General features: G+C 50.5%; 2 protein-coding genes across 9 annotated transcripts in view; both read right to left on the reverse strand.

Moving 5' to 3' along the window:
- PPIL2 (peptidylprolyl isomerase like 2) overlaps positions 1–1,871 on the reverse strand; it is a 32,604-nt gene extending 30,733 nt beyond the window's left edge. Inside the window, exon 1 of the mRNA XM_049866018.1 lies at positions 1,729–1,871. Within this exon, the coding sequence (XP_049721975.1) occupies positions 1,729–1,760 (32 nt within the window). The 5' untranslated portion in view covers positions 1,761–1,871. The remainder of the gene's footprint in view (positions 1–1,728) is intronic.
- Positions 1,872–3,298: 1,427 nt separating this feature from the next.
- Positions 3,299–17,350, reverse strand: LOC126065945 (uncharacterized). 8 transcript variants are annotated; one of them, XM_049866586.1, is made up of 10 exons: positions 17,189–17,350; positions 14,036–14,277; positions 13,392–13,514; positions 12,748–12,930; positions 11,240–11,473; positions 10,876–10,999; positions 8,047–8,261; positions 7,382–7,452; positions 7,020–7,124; positions 3,299–3,524 (listed from the first exon to the last, which is right to left on the reverse strand). In XM_049866586.1, exons 4-10 carry the CDS (start codon positions 12,838–12,840, stop codon positions 3,350–3,352), a joined length of 1,017 nt encoding a protein of 338 aa, XP_049722543.1. In that variant the 5' UTR covers positions 12,841–12,930; positions 13,392–13,514; positions 14,036–14,277; positions 17,189–17,350; the 3' UTR covers positions 3,299–3,349. The 8 variants fall into 8 exon arrangements, with proteins under 8 accessions (XP_049722543.1, XP_049722544.1, XP_049722541.1 ...); XM_049866587.1 differs by lacking the exon at positions 13,392–13,514; XM_049866584.1 differs by lacking the exon at positions 13,392–13,514 and having other exon boundaries at positions 11,297–11,473; positions 13,969–14,277.
- Positions 17,351–18,943: the final 1,593 nt, after the last annotated feature.

Raw genomic sequence — 18,943 nt, forward strand, 5'->3', positions numbered from 1 at the left:
AGGACTACAAAACAAAAAATAATACACCAAGGAGTGTGCTTCTTAGTTCAATCAGATACACAAGACTAAATGGGCAGCTCCTGTCCGGAGGCAAGGTGAGACCGCAGGAAGGGACAGGAACTGTTTGAATGGACACAGGGAACCCGGGATGGAAAAGGGGAGTGTGCTGTCACATTGTGGGGATTGCAACTAATGTCGCAAAACAATATATGTATAAATTCTTGTGTGAAAAATTCATTTGATGCTTTGAAGGCCAGTGTAGCAGGGGCAGGGGTTTGGGGACCATGGTTTCAAGGGACATCAAAGTCAATTGGCATAATAAAATCTATTAAGAAAACGTTCTGCATCCCACTTTGAAGAGTGGCGTTTGGGGTCTTAAACGCTAGCAAGCGGCCATCTAAGATGCATCAATTGGTCTCAACCCACCTGGAGCAAAGGAGAATGAAGAACACCAAGGACACAAGGTAATTACGAGCCCAAGAGACAGAAAGGGCCACATGAGCCAGGGACTACATCATCCTGAGACCAGAAGAGCTAGATGGTGCCCGGCTACAACCGATGACTGCCCTGACAGGGAACACAACGGAGAACCCTTGAGGGAGCAGGCGAGCAGTGGGATCCAGACCCCAAATTCTCGTAAAAAGACCAGACTTAATGGTCTGACTGAGACTAAAAGGACCCTGGTGGTCATGGTGCCCAGACCTTCTGTTGGCCCAGGACAGGAACCATTCCCGAAGCCAACTCTTCAGACATGGTTTGGACTGGACAATGGGTTAGAAAGGGATGCTGGTGAGGAGTGAGCTTCTTGGATCAGGTGGACACTTGAGCCTATGTTGGTATCTCCTGCCTGGAGGGGAGATGAGAGGGTAGAGGGGGTTAGAAGCTGACAAAATGGACAGGAAAAGTGAGAGTAGAGGGACAGAGCGGGCTGTCTCATTAGGGGGAGAGTAATTGGGAGTAAGTAGCAAGGTGTATATAAGTTTTTCTGTGAGAGATTGACTTGATTTGTAAACTTTCACTTAAAGCACAATAAAATTCAAAAAAAAAAAAAAGGCTCGACGCACTCAACAACAGCTGCATACCAGTATTAATGAGCTAAAAGATACATCAGGAACACCTGTCGCACTCATAATGCTAATAAACAAATGCCTTTACATAACCAAACAAAAAAAAATTCATTTGAGCTATAAACTTTCACCTAAAGCACACTAAAGAACGAAAAAGAGGCCACAGAAGAGAAGGAAAACAAAGAGCACCTGGTGTCCCACACACCAAAGAAGCAGCTTCAGAAGAAAGGAGTGGTCAACTGTGTCCTCTGATGCTGAGAAGTCCAACAAAATGAGGACTGAGAATTGACCACTAGCTTTGGCATCGTGGAAGTCACAGGGACCCTGACAAGTGCCGTTCTGGGGCAAAAACATGACTGTAGTGGTTTCAGGAGACGGCAGAAAACTAGTAGACACATACATTTCAAGTCTTGCGATGAAGAATCAAAAGAAACACGGTGGTAGCAGGAGAGGAACACGGGGACAAGGCAAGGCTGGTCTGTTTGGAACTGGGAGTCACTGCAGTGTGTGTGTGCGCGAACAGGCGTGAGGCAGCCAACCCCGTGAGCACGGAGAGTAGGGGCCAGAGGGACCACTTGCAGAAGCCCAGCGCCCCAAGGTGAGAGGAAGGCCCAGGAAAAAGCGGCATAGGGGTGCCGCTCCCGTTTGAGGTTCCACTTACATCTTGTCCTTCTGGTGCTGTCGCTTCCCCATGGCGGCGACAGACGGCAGCGGCGACTGGACGAGCGTGAGCGGGCACAAGAGACAGCGGACAGTAAGACCCCGATGCTTTAGCCGAGATCTATGACCAGTTCCGGGATCCGAGGTCCCGCCCCGGAAGCGAGCGCTTAGCATGCCGGGAAGTGTGGCCCCGGCGCGGAGCGCGCATGCCCAGTCCCTGAGCGTCCAGCTGAACTCACCCACTAGGGCGTTTGCGCACAGGGCGTTGAGATGCTTTCTACTCGAAGCCCTCTCTTTTGGGGGGCCTCTCTCCGGCTTGTCTCGCTTACCCGCCTAGCCTGGGCGCAGTCCTGCCCGGGCTCTCAGGCATTTTAAAAAGCCCATCTGGAGCCGCAAGGCCTACTCCTGTCCACACTGGCTGGCTAGCTGCTCACCGCCCGCCCATTCACCCACTCTCGTCGCTGCCTCCAGGCCCCTGTGACCCAGTGGCAGGTGGTCACCAAGCCTGGAGGCCCCAGGCCCTCACTGGTCTCTATTGACTCTTCCGCTGGACCCTTCCTTGCCCCAACCAGAACGTTTGTGTACCCCCATCTCATTTCTAGCCTCTGTTTATACTCAGGCACCGGGGGATCTTGCTTTAAAAATCACTTGTATCCCGTGACTACCAATGCTAAGCCTGTGCTCCAGACTCCTGACCTTTACTGGGTACCCACTGACCTCAAAGTTAAAATGCCTGGTCAAAGAAGAAGTCGCCATTCCCCACCCCCTCCCGCCACCGTCCCCCAATTCTGTTGAATATACCATCACCAACCCAGTCACTGGAAACCAGCTGTCCTTGCTTTTCTCATTTTACTGCTGGTTCCTCTAGGTTCCACTTTAACGACACCTCATAGAGACCTTCCTTGATGCCCCCATCCCAGGTGGCTGTCCCCAGACCTCTCCATTCCAGCTCCCATCAGGCTGCTTATCACAGTGTGTCAACTCGTAGTAATTCATCTGCGTGCTGGTTTACCCCCACCCCCCTCATAGACACACACTGCTTGGTTTATCTACAGTTCCAAGAAAGGTGTGGAGCACATGCAGGGGTTCAGCATCTGCTAATGTGCCTTCCTTGAAAGATATTTAGTGAGGACTCACGTTTCACATGCAGGTTTGGTGCTAAGGTTGGGAGTGAGGTGACAATTAGTCATACATCTTTGAAATTCCTTAGAAAGGTGCCAAGTTGTAAAGTGACACATCAGCTTCCTCCAGGGAGAAAACATGTTTCTAAATCTACGCACCAAGTAAGGTTTGTGTTTAGGGGCTAGGTGTAGGAAAAAGATGGTAGACATGCAGCTCAGTTGGGTCAAATGAGGCCCAACCAAGGGCACCACTCGTTCCTTGAACAAAGTGCATATGGCTGAGTTTTCACATTAGGGTACAAGCGATGAGTGCTGACCTGACCACCTACTGTATGCAGGCTCCGTCAAGGGACCTTGGGCTGGCACTACTACCCTGACCATCCCTTTGGGCTAGAGGGAGCACTAAACCACGCCGAGGGAGCCCAGCACCCACCCCAGCACAAGCACAGCACCTCCAAAGAATCTTTATTGATTCATCAGGCCATGTCTGTAGGGAAGTGGTTATGCGCTCCCGTGGTGGGGCACCGAGTCTGAGCTGCCAGGGTCGTTCTCTGAGTCATGGTCAGGTCTGCGTACCGGCTGGAACTTGAGTAGGACAGGTGGGGTGAAGATGGAAGCCTTCACGGGAGGGGATGGCATCTCCTCGGTGCTGGGGGAGCCACTACAGGTTGAGGTCCTGCACAGAGACATCCAAGAGATGCCCATGACGTGGGCCACCAGAACCCAGGACCATGTACCCTCAGCACCCTGCTGACATATTTCTACTTCCAGAAACCTCTCTTATGAATGTGTGTTCAATGCTGTTCATTGCAACAATCTCTTATGACTATAAAAACCTAGAAACAATCTAAATGTTCATCAATCAAAAAACCAGTTCCCATTGAGTCAACTCCAACTGATGGTAACCCCATGTGCGTCAGTAAAACTTGTCCCATAGGGTTTTCAGTGGCTGATTTTTCAAAGTAGATTGCCAGGCCTTTCTTCCCAGATGCCTGTGGGTGAACTTCAACCACCAACCTTTCAATTAGCAGCTAGCAGTTAACCGTTTATGCCACCCAGGGACTCTGACAATGCCCAAGAGTCCTTCACTTTTAAATTGTACTTTGTAGCAACACTGCAAAAATGTTCATTGTCACCCAGCAATCAGTCACCTTCCCCCTCCCAACCCCTCTTCTGATCTGATAGCCTATGAGTGCATAATCACATATAATCATATTTATAATTTTAATGGTGCATAATACTCCACAATTACGTGAATGTACTTTTGAGCAGCTTTGTTATTCACTTTTAACTGATGCTGCCATAAATACTTTTACACACAATGGTTTTTTCCCTTAATAATTTCCTTGGGGCCAGTTCCCAGGATTAAAAACACCAGATCAAAGAATGTGAGAACTTCCATGGCTCCTGATATGTTTTGACAGATTGCCTTTCAAAAGGCTCAAGCCTTTAATTTTGTGCTTCAGAAGACACCACCAAGAAAGTAAAAAAGACAACCTACAGAACAGGAAAAAATATTTCCAAATCATTTTTCTGAAAAGGGATATGTATCTGGAATATATAAAGAACTCTTACAATTCAACAATATGAAGACATACAACTCAATTAAAAACTAGGCAAAGGATCTGAACAGACATTCCTCCAGAGAAGATATACAAATGGCCAATAAGCACATGAAAAGATGATTCACATCCTTAGTCATCAAGGAATGTAAATCAAAACCACAAGGAGATACCACCTCACACCCAGCAGAATGGCTAGAATCAAAAAGACAGATAATAACCAGTGTTACCATGAGAACATAGAGAACTGGAACCTCACACACTGCTGGCAGAAATGTACAATTAGTACAGGCACGCTGGAACAGTCTGGCAGTTTCTCAAAAGACAAAACAGTTACCATATGACCCAGCAATTCTTCTCCTATGCAAACAAGGGCCACACAAAATCTTGTACATAAACATTCGTAGCAGCATGATTCATAATATCCCCAAAGTAGAAACCCAAAAGTCCATCAACTGATGGCCATTTATCTAACAGAATGTGGCATATTCATACCATACTATGGAATATTATTGGGCAATAAAAAGGACTGAAATACTGATTCATGCTACAACATGGAAGAAGCCTGAAAACATCATTCTGAGGTGAAAGAAGCCAGACACAAAGGACCACATATGTATGACTCCGTTTATACGAAATGTCCAGAATAGCTAAATCTATAGAGACAGAACATAGATTTGTGGTTCTAAGGCTGGGGGGATGGGGAGATGGGGGGTTGTCGGTGATGGCTAAGGGGTACCGGGTTTCTTTTTGGAGTGATGAAAATATTCCAAAATTGATTGTGGTGATGGTTACACTCCTTTGAAAATTAAACTTAAAGCCATTGAATTATACACTTTAAATAGGTGAATTGTATGGTATGTGAATTATATCTCGATAAAAACGTTTTTTACAAAAAGGACTATAGTGCCAAGCTACCGCCACTGATCTTTGTGACAGAGATCACAATAGAAGGTTCCAGACAGAGCAGGAGAAAAATGTAGAAAAAAATTCAAATTCACAAAAAAGACCAGACTTACTGGTCTGACAGAGACTGGGGGAATCCCTGAGACTATGGCCCCCAGACACCTTCTAACTCGTAAGTAAAGCCACTCCCGAAGTTCACCTTTCAGCCAAAGATTAGAGAGGCCGAAAAAACAAACAATAATACGAGTGAGGCATGTTCTTCTTAATCAAGTATAGGAGACCAAACGGGCAACACCTGCCCAAAAGCAAAGACGAGAAGGCAGCAAGGGGTAGGAAAACTGGACAATTGGAAATGGAGAACCCAGGGTGCAAAGGGAGAGAGTGCTAACACATTGCGGGGATTGCAACCAATGTCAGGACAACAGTTTGTGTAATAATTTTTGAATGAGAAGCTAATTCGCTCCGTAAACTTTCACCTAAAGCACGCACACACACAAAATTAAGTGATGTTGAAATGGCAAATGTTTTCTTATATATAATTTTGCCACAATAAAAAAGTCAAGTGAAAAAAAAAAATGGACTAAGCCAGCGTATAATATTTTCACAGCAAAAATGAGAGTCTCTTTCTAAAGCTTTGATAGCACTGGATTTTATCATTGTCTCTTTACTCTGGACTTTTTGATAGGTATATAACATACACCCTAGCAATCTTAATATGTACGTTTTCTGTAACTGAGGGAGTCAAAAACACCTTTAAAAGGTTGGCTTATCCTTCTGGTGTCCTCTTGGGTAAGTTTTCTGTTATGGATTGAATTGTGTTCCCCAAAACTGTGCTGGATACCTATACTTGTGGAAGTATCTCATGTGAGAATAGGACTTTCTTCATTATGTTAATGACAGCACATTAGTCTACAGAGTATTTTAAATCTATCACCTTAAAATTACAAAAAGAGCAGATTAGGCACAAAGAAGGAAGCTCAGAGGGGAAAATACAAGCCACATGAAGATTGCCAAGAAACACCAGAGAAGCTTAGACAAGGACTTTCCCCCAGAACAGACAGAGGGAGCCTTCCCCTAAAACTGGTGCCCGAAATCAGACTTCTAGTCTCCTGAACTGTGAGAAAACAAATTGTTCGAGCCACCTACTTGTAGTATTTCTGTTATGGCAGCGCTAAGAAACCAAGACACTTTTCTATCAACTGGGAATTTACAATCACCTTCACAGAACTGTGTGCGCTTCTGACATAAAAAGTTACCTGATGCAATGAACCAGCCATTCTAAATCATACTTTAGAATAACATTCGAGGACACGAGAAATAATATGGTAAGTGAAAAAAAAGCAGGTGATAAAACCCACATTTAGTAAATCCCTACTTCACAAAAATAATCATGTAAAAAAAATTTATACAATTTGTATATAAATCATTGGGCTGTTGGAATCGTTCCCCTTCTGTTGAGCTTTTGGGTTGGTCTGTGCCCAATTTCTCACCATTACAAATTCTAGGAAAGGTGAATGGCTTTTCTAGCACCCCTGATTTTGTCCTCAGGGCACTCCTGGAAGTGGAAGGGACAATCACAATGAACATCCTTCCAGCTCCTGTACGCACCATGATGATGCCTGTCAGATGGGGTTGGGTACCCAGGGGCTGGGGCAGAACCAGGACCGAGTTCAAGCCCAAGGAAGTCACAGAAGCAAGCTTACCAGGGGAAGCCAGGACAATGGAGCTTGTGAGCACTGTTTCCAGGCCTGTAGGAGAAATGGAAGCCTCCAGGGTTGAGGACCAAGGGAGTCAGATCGACCATGTGGCTGCAAGACGGGGCAGAAGGTGGCATGTCAGGCCCAGGCTTCCATGCTGACCCAGCTCCCACATGGGCTTTGTAACTCTGCCTTTCGCTACCCTGAGCCCCTTCAGCCTCAATGTCCACATCTACGAACATGGACTCCCCTTGTTGTGAAGATTAATTAAGAGGTGGCAAAGAAATGGCAACTGAGCCTGGCACAAAGGAGATGCCCCAAAATGCTCCTTTTCCTTCTCCCTCAAGCCCAGAATAAATCCTTTTCACCTCTTTGGGTTTGATGACAGGCCAGTCCAGTTTAACCTTACTTCAGAACTTGAAACTTCCACATTCTCCATCTGCAGGAAGCAAAGGACATCTTAGGCAAGTTCAGGGGCCTCACTGTGAAGAAAAACTCCTTATACAAAGAACTATGTGTTCTTTCCTTCATCCACCTAATACGTCAGACACACCCTGTGTACCCACCCGGAGCTCAGCTCTAGGGGTCCAAGGGATGGGATAGGCAGTGAGGGCTGAGGGAGGAGATGCTAACCCAGCCTAGGGGACAGACGGCTGCCTGGAGGAGAGGCCTGAAGTGAGACATGTAGGATAAGGGGAGTCAGGAGGTGCAAGCAGGTAGGAAGGACATTGCAGAAAAGGAGCCAGCATGGGGAGGGACACCACAGGGAGAAGCTGGAGACCTGGGAGGGGCCGTGGCTTCCACCTGTCCTTTGGGAGCACCAGGGTCTGCCTTGCTCAGGCTGAGGCTGGGGAGATGGAGCTCTGTGTCCCCAACTCCCACCTGCACCTTCAGCCTGAGCAGTCCCCTTTATTTGCTTTATCTACAGTGGTCCCACCCAAGACTCTGCCCACAAAGAGGATTCTGCGTGGTCCCAAACAGCATGGGGTTGTTTTGAGTTGGGGAGCCTAGAGTGGGGGGCACTCCCACTAACCAACTTGTTGGACAGTGGAGGGAAGGGGCCAAAGACCCTGGGCATAGTGTAGACAGGCGGTGATGGGGCCACCACAGAAGCCATGGTGGTGGCAGGTGGTGGCAGCAGCGGAGGTGGCAATGATGGAGGTGGAAGGCATGGGGAGGTCGCCCGGTCACGCAAGAGGATGGGTTCCAGTTTCTTCAGTTTTGGCTTCCTTCTCTTCTTTTTGGCATCTGTGACAAGAGGTGCCAGTTAGTGCCCACCTTGTGCCCAAAACCAGGTAGGGTAGGGGCCAAGCACAGTGGTACATGGTCAAGTTTTCCCACCATCCCTCCAACAAGGAGGGGAGGCAAGCCTCCCAGAGACTGCTACATGATAATGCCTATAGTCACTATTAGTAGGCGCCAACAAACACTGCCTCACTGACCCCACCACAGCCCCAAAGACAAAGGCTACTTTTTTCTCTACTGTACAAGTGGGACCAGAGACTCCGGCTGTACAAGGCAGAAGGAGGAACCATATTTGGGCTGTCTGATCCAAGGGCAACCTTTCTTGGGAAGTGATGGGTAGGTATCACAGCCAAGGAGGGGTGGTTTGGCCTGGTAGGGTCTGTCTGCTGCCCACCTCCTAAGCATGTGTCAGAAGCTGGTAACTTGGCCAACACCCAGTTGGGGTACCCAGATGCCCAACAGTGAGCCTACTGATAATACCATGTCTAAGGCAGATGGGGGAGAAGGGTCCTTCCTGTGAGGAAACCCAATGAGTAGCCAAAGAGTTGGGTTTAGGGAGGGAATATTTGAAGGGCAGGACCCTGGGGCCATCCCCCCATCCTCTCTCTGCCTTAGTCTTTCTCCTATGTTCAATTAGTCTGGCTATTTCTACCATTCAATTGATGTTGGAAATTACCAGAAAAGCAGTGTTAATGAGTTCCTCACACAGCCCAACAGAACAGCTTGTTTAGAATGATAATATTAACTATCACGGGAAGCACTGGCCTGGTGGCTAAGAGCCTATGCTCCCAAGCAACCCAGACCTGAGTCCAAGTCCAGGCTCAGCTGCTTATTATGTGACCTTGAGCATGTTGGCTGACCTCCCTGGGTGTCTTTTGTAAAACAGGGATAAATAACATGAAAGGTGCCTCTGGAGGCTGTGGTAATGGCTATGGGCACTATTGTTTCAACTACCAGATGAAATCATGTGAAGGGCTTACGTTCAGCTGCATGGAAAGGGGGAACCCCAGGCAATCTGGGCCTCCAAGGTGAAATAAGTACCCTATACCACTAGTGACGTGTTAACACGAAACACAAATGCAACAAAAGAATGAAACCTGAATCTCCTCAAGGTTTTAGAACTACTGTCCAAGAAACACAAGGAGAGGAGAATGAGGCAAATACTACCAAGAGAAGACAACAGCAATCTATAAAGTAGGACACCCCAAAGGACAACATACAGCTTTTCAAAAGTCAAGGAAAGAGAAAGCAACCAAGAGGGGTCATTTATCTCAAAAGGGACTTCAACACAAGTGACCATCCGTCCTCATTTGCCCAGGGCCATTTGGCTTACACCTACTGTCCCCACACAGCTAGCAATACTGCCCCTTTCACTCTCTTAAGTGTTCCAATGTGGACACAAACTACATAGTCACCGAATAAAAAGGAACTTAAAAAGTCCAACATCCAAACACAATGTGTAGGCCTCACTGGGTCCTGATATGACAGACCAACTGTAAAAAGAACTTTGTGGACAAACAAGAAGATTTGACTATGCACTAAGTAGCTCCTAATATGTCCAGTGTAGCAAGGACATGGAGACCTGGGTGATACAATGGTTAATGTGCTCACCTGCTAACTGAAAGGTTGGTGGTTCAAGTCCATCCAGAGGTACCACAGAAGAGAGGCCTGGCAATCTACTTCTGAAAAATCAGTCATTGAAAACCCTATGGAGCACAGTTCTACTCTGAGACACACGGGGTTGCAGGGAGTCGAAGTCAACTCAACAGCAACTGGTCTTTTTTTTTTTTTTTAACAATGGCATTGTGATTATACATGAACATGTCTATTTAGTAAGATGCATTCTGAAGAATTCAGTGGTGAAATGGTGGAATGTTTAAGATTTTTTTCTTAAAATACTTCAGAAAAAGAAATGGGAAGAGAGATGGAGAATGGATGAACTTGGGTTCACTACTCTATAGATTTGTGTACATATACGTTCACAATAATACTCACCTCACCACCACACCTAGTGCCGTCGAGTCGATTCCGACTCATAGCGACCTATAGGTACTAAATTATAAAAGCTCACTGCCGTAGAGTCAATTCCAACTCATGGCAACCCCATGTGTTACACAGTAGAACTGAGCTCCATAAGGTTTTCTTGACTGTAATCTTTACAGAACTAAATCACCAAGACTTCCTTCCACAGTGCCACTGGGTGCATTTGAACCGCTAACCTTTCAGTTGGTGGCCAAGTACAAAAATCTGCACCAGCCAGGGACCTATATTTTCACAATAAAAACTTTCAAAATAAACACTTTTTTTTTTTTTCAAGTGCCTAGCATGGGGCCAGGGACAAGTGGGCCCTGAGTCAGGCTGGCTGGTTACTTAAGCCAGGCACTGCCTGTGGCCCTTCACACACACACTCCAAAGCATCTGTGAGGCTAGAGGTGAAGGAGGGCTCTCTACTGGGAAAGGAGACCCAACTTGCTCAGGGTCACATAAACAGGAAGAAGCAGAGTCAGAGTTGCACTGTCAGGATGCATCCCTTTCCTGGTGAATGAAGCCTGGGCCGAGGGGCGGAAGATCCAACGGAGAGCAAAGGGAGCACCAGCTCAGCAGAGTCAGGCCTCACCCTGGGCGTACAGGTGCACGCGGTGGATGCTCCTCTTCAGGTGTTCCAGGCGCTGGTGCATCTCCATGGCGTCCATGCTATTGCAGTAGTTCAGCTCCCCCTGGACAGCATAGAAGAACTTGGCCTGTGCGGACCCCGGGAGAAGCAGGGAGGGAGGCAGGGAGCCTGCGGTGAGACACCAGCCTGCTCCCCAGGCTGCCCTACAGCCCTGAGGGCACAACCCCTGGGCATCTGGGCCTGGGGTTGGCGGGTGGGGGCGGGGCTAGGGGGGTGGGGGCGGGGGTGGGCAGCCCTCCCCTCCATCCCTCCCCTCCATCCCTCCATCTCCCTCCCCTCCCCTCTCCCCGCCCCGCGGGGCCCGCACCCGGAGGAAGGAGAGGAGCCCACGCTGCTCGCACTCATCCTGCTTGCCCTTGCGCACCACCCGCTCGGCCAGCGCCGGATTGCGGTCGATGCTACGGAAGAGTCGGCGCAGTGCGCGCTCCGTGCAGGTGGCCGCCTGCCTCTCGTAGTCCTCCTCAGAGATGAGCTGGCAGAAGGTCACGCTCTGAGGGAACTCGTGGTCGAACTCATCCATGGCCTCCATCCAGAGGGCTGCCTGCAGGTGGAGCGGCGTTGAGGCAGGACTCCCCTGGCGGCCACCACGGGTGTTGGGGGCCCTGTTGGGACAGCGCCTCAGCGTTCCGAGCCCGTCCGGGAGCAGGCTGCCAGGACGCACCGGCTCTCCCCACAGGCGTCGAGCGACCAAGCCCCCCTCCCTCCACGACTGCAGCCACCGCCACTCCCCAACCAGCTCCAGCCAATCACCCTGGAGACCAAGAGCAGGGACCAAGAGCAGGGACCAATCCCCAAGGAGGCCGGGGGCGGGGACCAATTCAGCGGGAGCCAATCCCTGCGCGACTGCCGCACGTGACAATGACCGCCGCTCTGGGCATGCGCCTTCACGCCTTCGACCCGGGCAAAGCCGGCTCAAGTGGGCTGGGCTGCAGCCAGCGTGAGCGGGTCAGGGCCTTCATCGGGGCAGTGGTCATCGTCTGCCGGCCTTGTCCAGCCCCTCAACTGCCCTCCGGGCCCTCCTGGGCCCGGGCTTCATCCCATCACGGACAGGCGCCCTTCCTAGCTTCTCCCTCACCCAGGCAACGCCCAAAAGACGTCACTGCCCCCTTTCACCCCTAGAGCCCCCCCCCCCCACTTTCCACCCTCTTCCTCTCAGGACCTAGTCTCCAGCTTCTCCTGCCTCTCCCCAGCTTCTGTCCTCTCCACCTCTTTACAACCATTTCTTGGGTCTATACTCGCAGTAGCCTCTTCACACACATCTCTGGTCCCTCCTCAGTGTTCTTTTCCTCATGCCCTTCCCATGCATCTTCAGAGGGTCCCGTCTTCATTTACCCACTCGTAGGGGTACGGTTGCTAACCAAAAGGTCGGCAGTTCGAGTCCACCAGGCACTACTGGGAAACTCTTTGGGGCAGCTCTAGTCATCCTATAGGGTCGCTATGAGTCAGAATCCACTCAATGGCAGTGAGTTTGGTTTTGCTTTTTTTTGGGGGGGGGGGCTGGTTACAACCCAGAAACTGACTTAACCATCCCACATCTTGGACCTCCCTAGAGCTCTAGATCCAAGTGTCCGTTAGGACATTTCTCCAGCATCTCAAACTGAACGTGTCCAAATTCACACACAGCCTCTTAAGCACGAAACCTGCTCCTCTCCCCTCTCCTGCTTGGCCAGCTGCTAACCCCAACATCTACCCCAGCCACTAAGTGGGGGTGCCTCCTGAACTGTTACCCCTCTCTGCTCCCCACCCCCATTAACCAGACTTTTCCCTTCCCACAGCGAAACCACCAGCCCTCTGGATGCAAGAGGTAGCACTCACCTCCTCCTGCCCTTTGAGATCAGACAGCAAGGTAGAGAGCCCAGAAGGACAAAGTTGTGGAAGACAAGGAGAAACATGGTCAGCTCTGTGCATCTTGCCAGGGCAGGCAGAAGCTTCATCAGATACACCTGGGTTCAAGTCTCTGTTCTGCTTCCTGCCTCCTTTGTGGCTTACAAAATAGAACTTGAAAAAAAAAAAGAAAAAATTATATATACGTTGCGGTTCTTAGGTGCCATCTAGTTGATTCTGACTCATGGTGACCCCATACGTTACAGAGTAGAACTGCACCACAGGGTGTTCAGGTGGCACAGTGGTTAAGCGCTCTGCTGCTAACCAAAAGGTCAGCAGTTCAAACCCACCAGCCGCTCCATGGGGAAAAGATGTGGCAGTCTGTTTCTGTAAAGATTTACAGCCTTGGAAACCCCATGAGGCAGCTTTATTCTGTCCTGTAGGGTCACTATGAGTCAGAATCGACTCAACAGCAATGGGTTTGGTTTTGGTTAATCTTAATGGAAGCAGATGGCCAGGTCTTTCTCCTGTGGAGCTGCTGGGTGGGTTCAAACCACCAACCTTTTGGTTAGTATCCAAGCAGTTAACCATTTGCACCAACAGGGCTCCATATACATATATATGTAAAACCAAACCAGTTGTTGTTGAGTCTATTCAAACTCCCAGTGATGCCATGTGTCAGAGTAGAACTGTGCTCCACAGGGTTATCGGTGATTGATTTTTGGGAAGTAGATCTCCAGGCCTTTCTTCCGAGGTACCTAAGAATGGATTTGAACCGTCAACCATTTGTTAGTAGCTACGTGTTTAGCCATTTGCACCACTCAGGGATCCATTAGTAAGGTCCTCTTTCACATAGCACCTTCAAAGGAGTCAATTGGACCTGACTGGACTCCCCACCCCCAGCCCCCCCCCGCCCCCTGTTATGCTGATAACCATACTTCACACTTTATACATTTATTCATGTTTTAAAAAAGTGTACTGTGCCCCTGCTCTGTCCCTGCCTGCAGGGGCACCTAGTCTAATGGGGATTTCAGTCACAGGGACAAGATTGAGATCCGGTAGATTCTGATGTGGAGGGACATTCAAGTGATGCAATGGAGCCCAGTGGAGGCTTCTACCAGGAGGAAGAGACACTTGAGTTTACGAGCCTCCCTGGGCATAGGGACCTCTAGCCAGTGTGCACAGAACCTGCACAGGGTGAGGGGTGGGTACCTCCAGCCACAGCCTTGGGATCGAAGAGTTGGGTTGGGCCAAGAAGGGGAGGAGCATGTGTCGTTACCCTTCATCCTCCCTATGGTGCCAGGGCTTCTACCCCCAAGGAACAGGCTTGAATGGTTGTCACTGGACACATGGGGGCCTCTTGCTTTGTGTTGGGTCATTGGTGCACAGGAATCCTGGGTCTAACGGTGGAAGTGACCAGGCTTCTTGGAAATTCAGCTCCAATTCCTCTCCACTCCAAATGGGAAGGGAGGGCGTGCTGAGTACCCTACAGTTCATCCTGCACGCCCAGGGTATATCTCCCTGTAAGAGAACAAGCTGCTATGGTTGGTGGGCACCATCTGCAGGCTTCAAATCCCAAGTCCACCCCAGAGAGTGCCACTTTTTTTAAAATTGTACTTTAAATGGAGGTTTACAGAACTAGCTTCTCATTAAACAGTTAGCACACACATTGTTTTGTGACATTGGTTAACAACCCCATGACATGTCAACACTCTCCCTTCTCAAACTTGGGTTCCCTTTTAACAACTTTTCTGTCCCCTCCTGCCTTCTTCTGGTGTGCCCTTTTAGTCTCGTTTTGTTTTATGGGCTTGTCTAATCTTTGGCTGAAGGGTGAGCCTCAGGAGTGACTTCATTACTGAGCTAAAAGGGTGTCCAGGGGCCATACTCTTGGAATTTGTTTAGTCTCTGTCAAGCCAGTAAGTCTGGTCTTTCTTGTGAGTTAGAATTTTGTTCTACATTTTTCTCCAGCTTTGTCTGGGACCCTCCACTGTGACCCCTTGTCAGTCGGTAGTGGTAGCCAGGCACTATCTAGTTATACTGGACTCAGTCTGGTAGAGCCTGTGGTACGTGTGATCCATTAGTCCTTTAACCTTTCCCTTGCGTCTTTAGTTTCCTTCATTCTCCCTCACTCCCAGTGGGGTGAGACCAGTGAAGTACCTTAGTTGAGTATCTTAGATGGCCGCTCACAGGCTTTTAAGACCCCATAGTCTACTCACCAAAGTAGAATGTAGAACATTTTGTTTATAAACTACGTTATGCCAACTGAGCTAAATGTATCCTGAAACCTTGATCCCCACAACCCTCAGCCACTCAAGGAGTTGGGATGTGTCTATGGAGCTTACACGACCTTGCTTGTACCAGTTGTGCTGGCTTCCCCAGTATTGTGTACTGTCTCACCCTTCACCAAAGTTACCACTTATCTATTGTCTAGTTAGTGTTTTTCCATCCCCATTCCCACCCCTCCCTCGTAACCCTCAAAGATTGTTTCTTTTTGTGTGTAAACCTTTTCATGAGTTTTTATAGTAGTGGTCTCATACCATATTTGTCCTTTTGTCATTGAATTATTTCACTCAGTATAATGCCCTCCATATTCACCCATGTTGTGAGATGCTTTGCAGATTCATCATTGTTCTTTATCATCGCATACTACTCCATTGTGTGTATACACCATAGTTGGTTTATCCATTTATCTGTTGATGGGCATTTGCTGACCCAGGGGAGGCTGAGCATTCTGCCTCCTAGAAGGCCTGTCTGCCTGAGGGATCTGCCTCACCTTCCCCTAGACCCCCACCTGGGAGAACATTCTCTTCTGGGCCTGGCCCTTCTTGAGTCTTTAAGGAGAACTGGATCTGGTTCACCTCAGGGCTGAGCTGGGCCTGAGCCAGGCCCTGAATGACCTTCCACACAAAGTCAAAAAAACAAGTTACTGTGAAGTTGTTTCCAACTCACGGCAACCCCGTGTGTATCAGAATAGAACTGTGCTCTATAGCACTTTCAATGGCTGTGATCTCTGGGAAGTAGATTGCTAGGACTTTCTTCCAAGGTGCCTTTTGGTTAGCAGACAACCACTTAACCATTTGTGCCACCCAGGGACGCTTTCCACCTAAAGCAGTGGGCCTCTATTTCTCCACAAGGCCCTGTCTAGGCCTGGAGCCCCCAGTCTTACCTGGGAAGTCAGCGTGGAATGAAACCCTTCAGAACAGTGCTTTTCTGAATCCATGGGCTCTGCCCCTGTGTCCATGCAATTACAACCCAGACAGAGAGCTGGGAGCCAAACCTGAAGGATCCATCTAGATCCAAACAGCCTGGAAGCCAACCAGTCCAGGCACTTACCATCTGGGCGTTCTCATTTCCTCAGCTGGGAAGTGGAAGGAGATGGCAAAACTCCCTCTGCCCCAGGTGCTGTGGGTGGCAGGTTGGGCCTGACCAATGCCCTTTCATCATTGCACTGCTTCCTAGCGGCCCACAGTAGTGCAACAGGGAAAGAGTGTTGGGCAGGCCAGCCAGCGCCTCTCCTGGTGAGCTGGTGGGCAGTGGGGATCCAGATATGGAATGCAGGCTTTGGTGGGGCGGGGCCTGGGCTTGGGGGAAGGGTGCCCTCTGACCCCGGAGGCCCAGGCCTGGCCAAGATCTCAAGTTTCCATGGAGAAGAGAGCCTGCTGAGCAGGGGGAGGGGAAGGCCTGCAAGACGGAGGGGCCTGGGCTGGGGAGGGAGAGGTGGCAACTGCTGGGGGGGATCCCCAAGGCTGGTCCCAGATGCTTTGACAATATCATTGCACTGCTTCTCAGCGCACAGTAGTGCAACCTCGTCAGAGCACCTGCGGCCAGAAGGTGGGATCCCAGCTCTCCCAATATAGGCAGGATGGGAAGCTCAAACAAGATGGGGCCTGTCCAGGAGATGGGGGCCAAAGGGGGTTTCCCAGCAGAGCTGCCATCCCTAAGGGAACCTCAGGACCCCAGGGCACGGGAGCCCTTACCAGCACACTCAGGACTGCGATCACGAGGGGACCTGGGCCAGCCTCTTGTGGGACAGAGAAACCAGGCTCCGGGATAGCTCAGCCCCGGGACAGGAGCGGATGGGCCAGATGGGAGAGGCAGCACACACGCAAAGGCAATGAGCCGTGCTCCCGCCTCATGCCAAGGCCACTCGGGCCGCCCTCGGCTCCGGGAGAAGAAAGGCAGCCCCACCCCAGGACAACGTGTCCCTGCCTGGCTCAGGCCCCCAGCCCCAGACCTTCTTTTGGGCACAGTGTCCTGCCCTAACACAGATTCTAGTGCCCGGTGGTCCTGAGCGGAGCACAGGAACGGGGTGGGGGAGTCCTTACCCTTCCCGAGACCCCGGGGGAAGTCTCTGTTGTACCTTCTCACATCGCCCTGCGGGGAACGGCTGCCCTGCCCACGATCCCCACCCACCCTGGATCCCGCTACTCACGGCCGAACACGCCTTCCGCCTAGGGGCGGGGCAGGACGCAGAAAGTTAGCTGGAGCTGGGTCCTGCCCGGTCGTCCGCTCCTTTGCGCCTGGTAGTCCCAGCGCCGACTACTCGGACCTCGTGGCGCCTTGGCTCGGCGGGCTCCATCTTTAACCCGCTGACAGGCTGTGGGGCCGGCCTCTGGCTTGTTAGCATAGCGCCGCGCTCATTGGCCGGCGCTGGGGTGGGGCTGAGGCCCCATCATGCCTATTGGCTGAACCCGGAGCGATTTCAAAAGAGCCTCTGGGCTGCGATTGGGCCCCGCCAGGCCGTCCGGACTCCGCAGATTTAACAATGAGTTCTACAAACACGCTCTCTCCATTCATAACTTATCAAAGGGGCTTTGCCCGCCTTTTCTCTGGGCCAGTGTCGCCAAGTTTTCCAGTGGCGCCGGCGAGAGCAGTGCGAAGCCGGGCGGGAGGTGCAGGGCCGCGGGGCGGAGCCCACCTGTGAGGGAGACACGACCCTTAGGAAATGCCCGGGCTTTGGCCCAGCTTTCCGCTGAGCCGGTCCGCAGGCTGCTTGCTTTGCCTGCCGAGCTGGCTCCCTGTGGGGTATTCTGCCTCGGTGGGCTTCCGGCAGCCCCCCTCCCCACCGCTCCGACCTGCAGAACCCGAGTGGAGCTTGCCAGAGGCCACCAGGGTAGGACTGGGCTGCGGAGACCCCACCCTGGGGCCCGCGGGGCATAAAGGATCAGTGGGAGAGATCCACTTTTCAGATTGGCATTCACTGAGCGCCTACAACTGGAGCCAAATATGCCACCGGCCCTCATACAGCTCCTGTGTGTGTGTGTTGGGAGTGAGGGGGTGCACATTGCCCCCTCCCAAGGCTGAGAGCAAATGTTTTTGAGGCGGGCAGAACTGGGTTTGAATCTTTACCGTCTGTATATAATAGCAGTGTGAACTGCAGCTAGTGTTTTTAGCCTCTCTGAACCTCGGTTTCCTCTTCTAAAAATGAGATGACAATCGAACCTGCTTCATAGGATTGTTGCCATGAGCAAATGAGATGTTGTGTAAATTATTAGCCCAGCTTGGCACTTAGTAGGTGTTCAATAAATGTGAGTTCCACTGCTGCTACTTTTTATATTTTTGGTCTTGTCCTGCATTCTGCCCAGAGCCATCCTTCCTGCCCCCATATCATGGGCCTTGGTTGCCCAGGGATTCGTAGGTGCTGAGCACTGTTGGGTTCTGCTCTTAATAAACACTCCTCAAATCATTTGGGGGATGGGGAGAGAAAGATAGAGACAGAAGCAGACTATTACAGTTCCAGGGGCTAGGGATGGACCAGGCGGATTTTCAGGGTGTATAGTATGGGGGCGGTGGTGGTTCAGTGGTCGGATTCTCATCTTCCATGCTGGTGACCTGGGTTTGACTCCTGTCCAATGCACCATGGCCACTGCCTGTCTGTCAGTGAAGGCTTGTATGTTGCCATGACGCTGAACAGGTTTCAGTGGAGCTTCCAGACTAAGACGGACTAAGAAGAAAGGCCTATAGATCTATTTCTGAAAATCAGCTACTGAAAACCCTATGGATCACAACAGTCAGATCCACAACTGGGCAGTCATGGGGATGGCAGAGGACCCAGCGTCATTTCATTCCTTTGTGCATGGGGTCACCATAAGTCAGGGGCTGACTTGAAGGCAGCAAACAACAACGGTCCACCCTTTTGGTGCCCCACCCACGTCCCTGCCAGCACCAGCAGCTCTGCCAGAGGCCT

Source organism: Elephas maximus, chromosome 22, assembly GCF_024166365.1.
Source record: "Elephas maximus indicus isolate mEleMax1 chromosome 22, mEleMax1 primary haplotype, whole genome shotgun sequence".
In the NCBI taxonomy this organism is placed as follows: domain Eukaryota; kingdom Metazoa; phylum Chordata; class Mammalia; order Proboscidea; family Elephantidae; genus Elephas; species Elephas maximus.

Excerpts from the sequence above, each read along its gene's own strand:
- LOC126065945 (XM_049866580.1), bottom strand. The coding sequence starts at position 14,025 with ATGCTCCTCCCCTTCTTGGCCCAACCCAACTCTTCGATCCCAAGGCTG. Across the intron at positions 11,474-12,747 it reads ATCTCAAAGGGCAGGAGGAG|GCAGCCCTCTGGATGGAGGC; the intron begins GTGAGTGCTACC and ends CTCCACCTGCAG. Across the intron at positions 8,262-10,875 it reads CGTGCACCTGTACGCCCAGG|ATGCCAAAAAGAAGAGAAGG; the intron begins GTGAGGCCTGAC and ends CTCTTGTCACAG.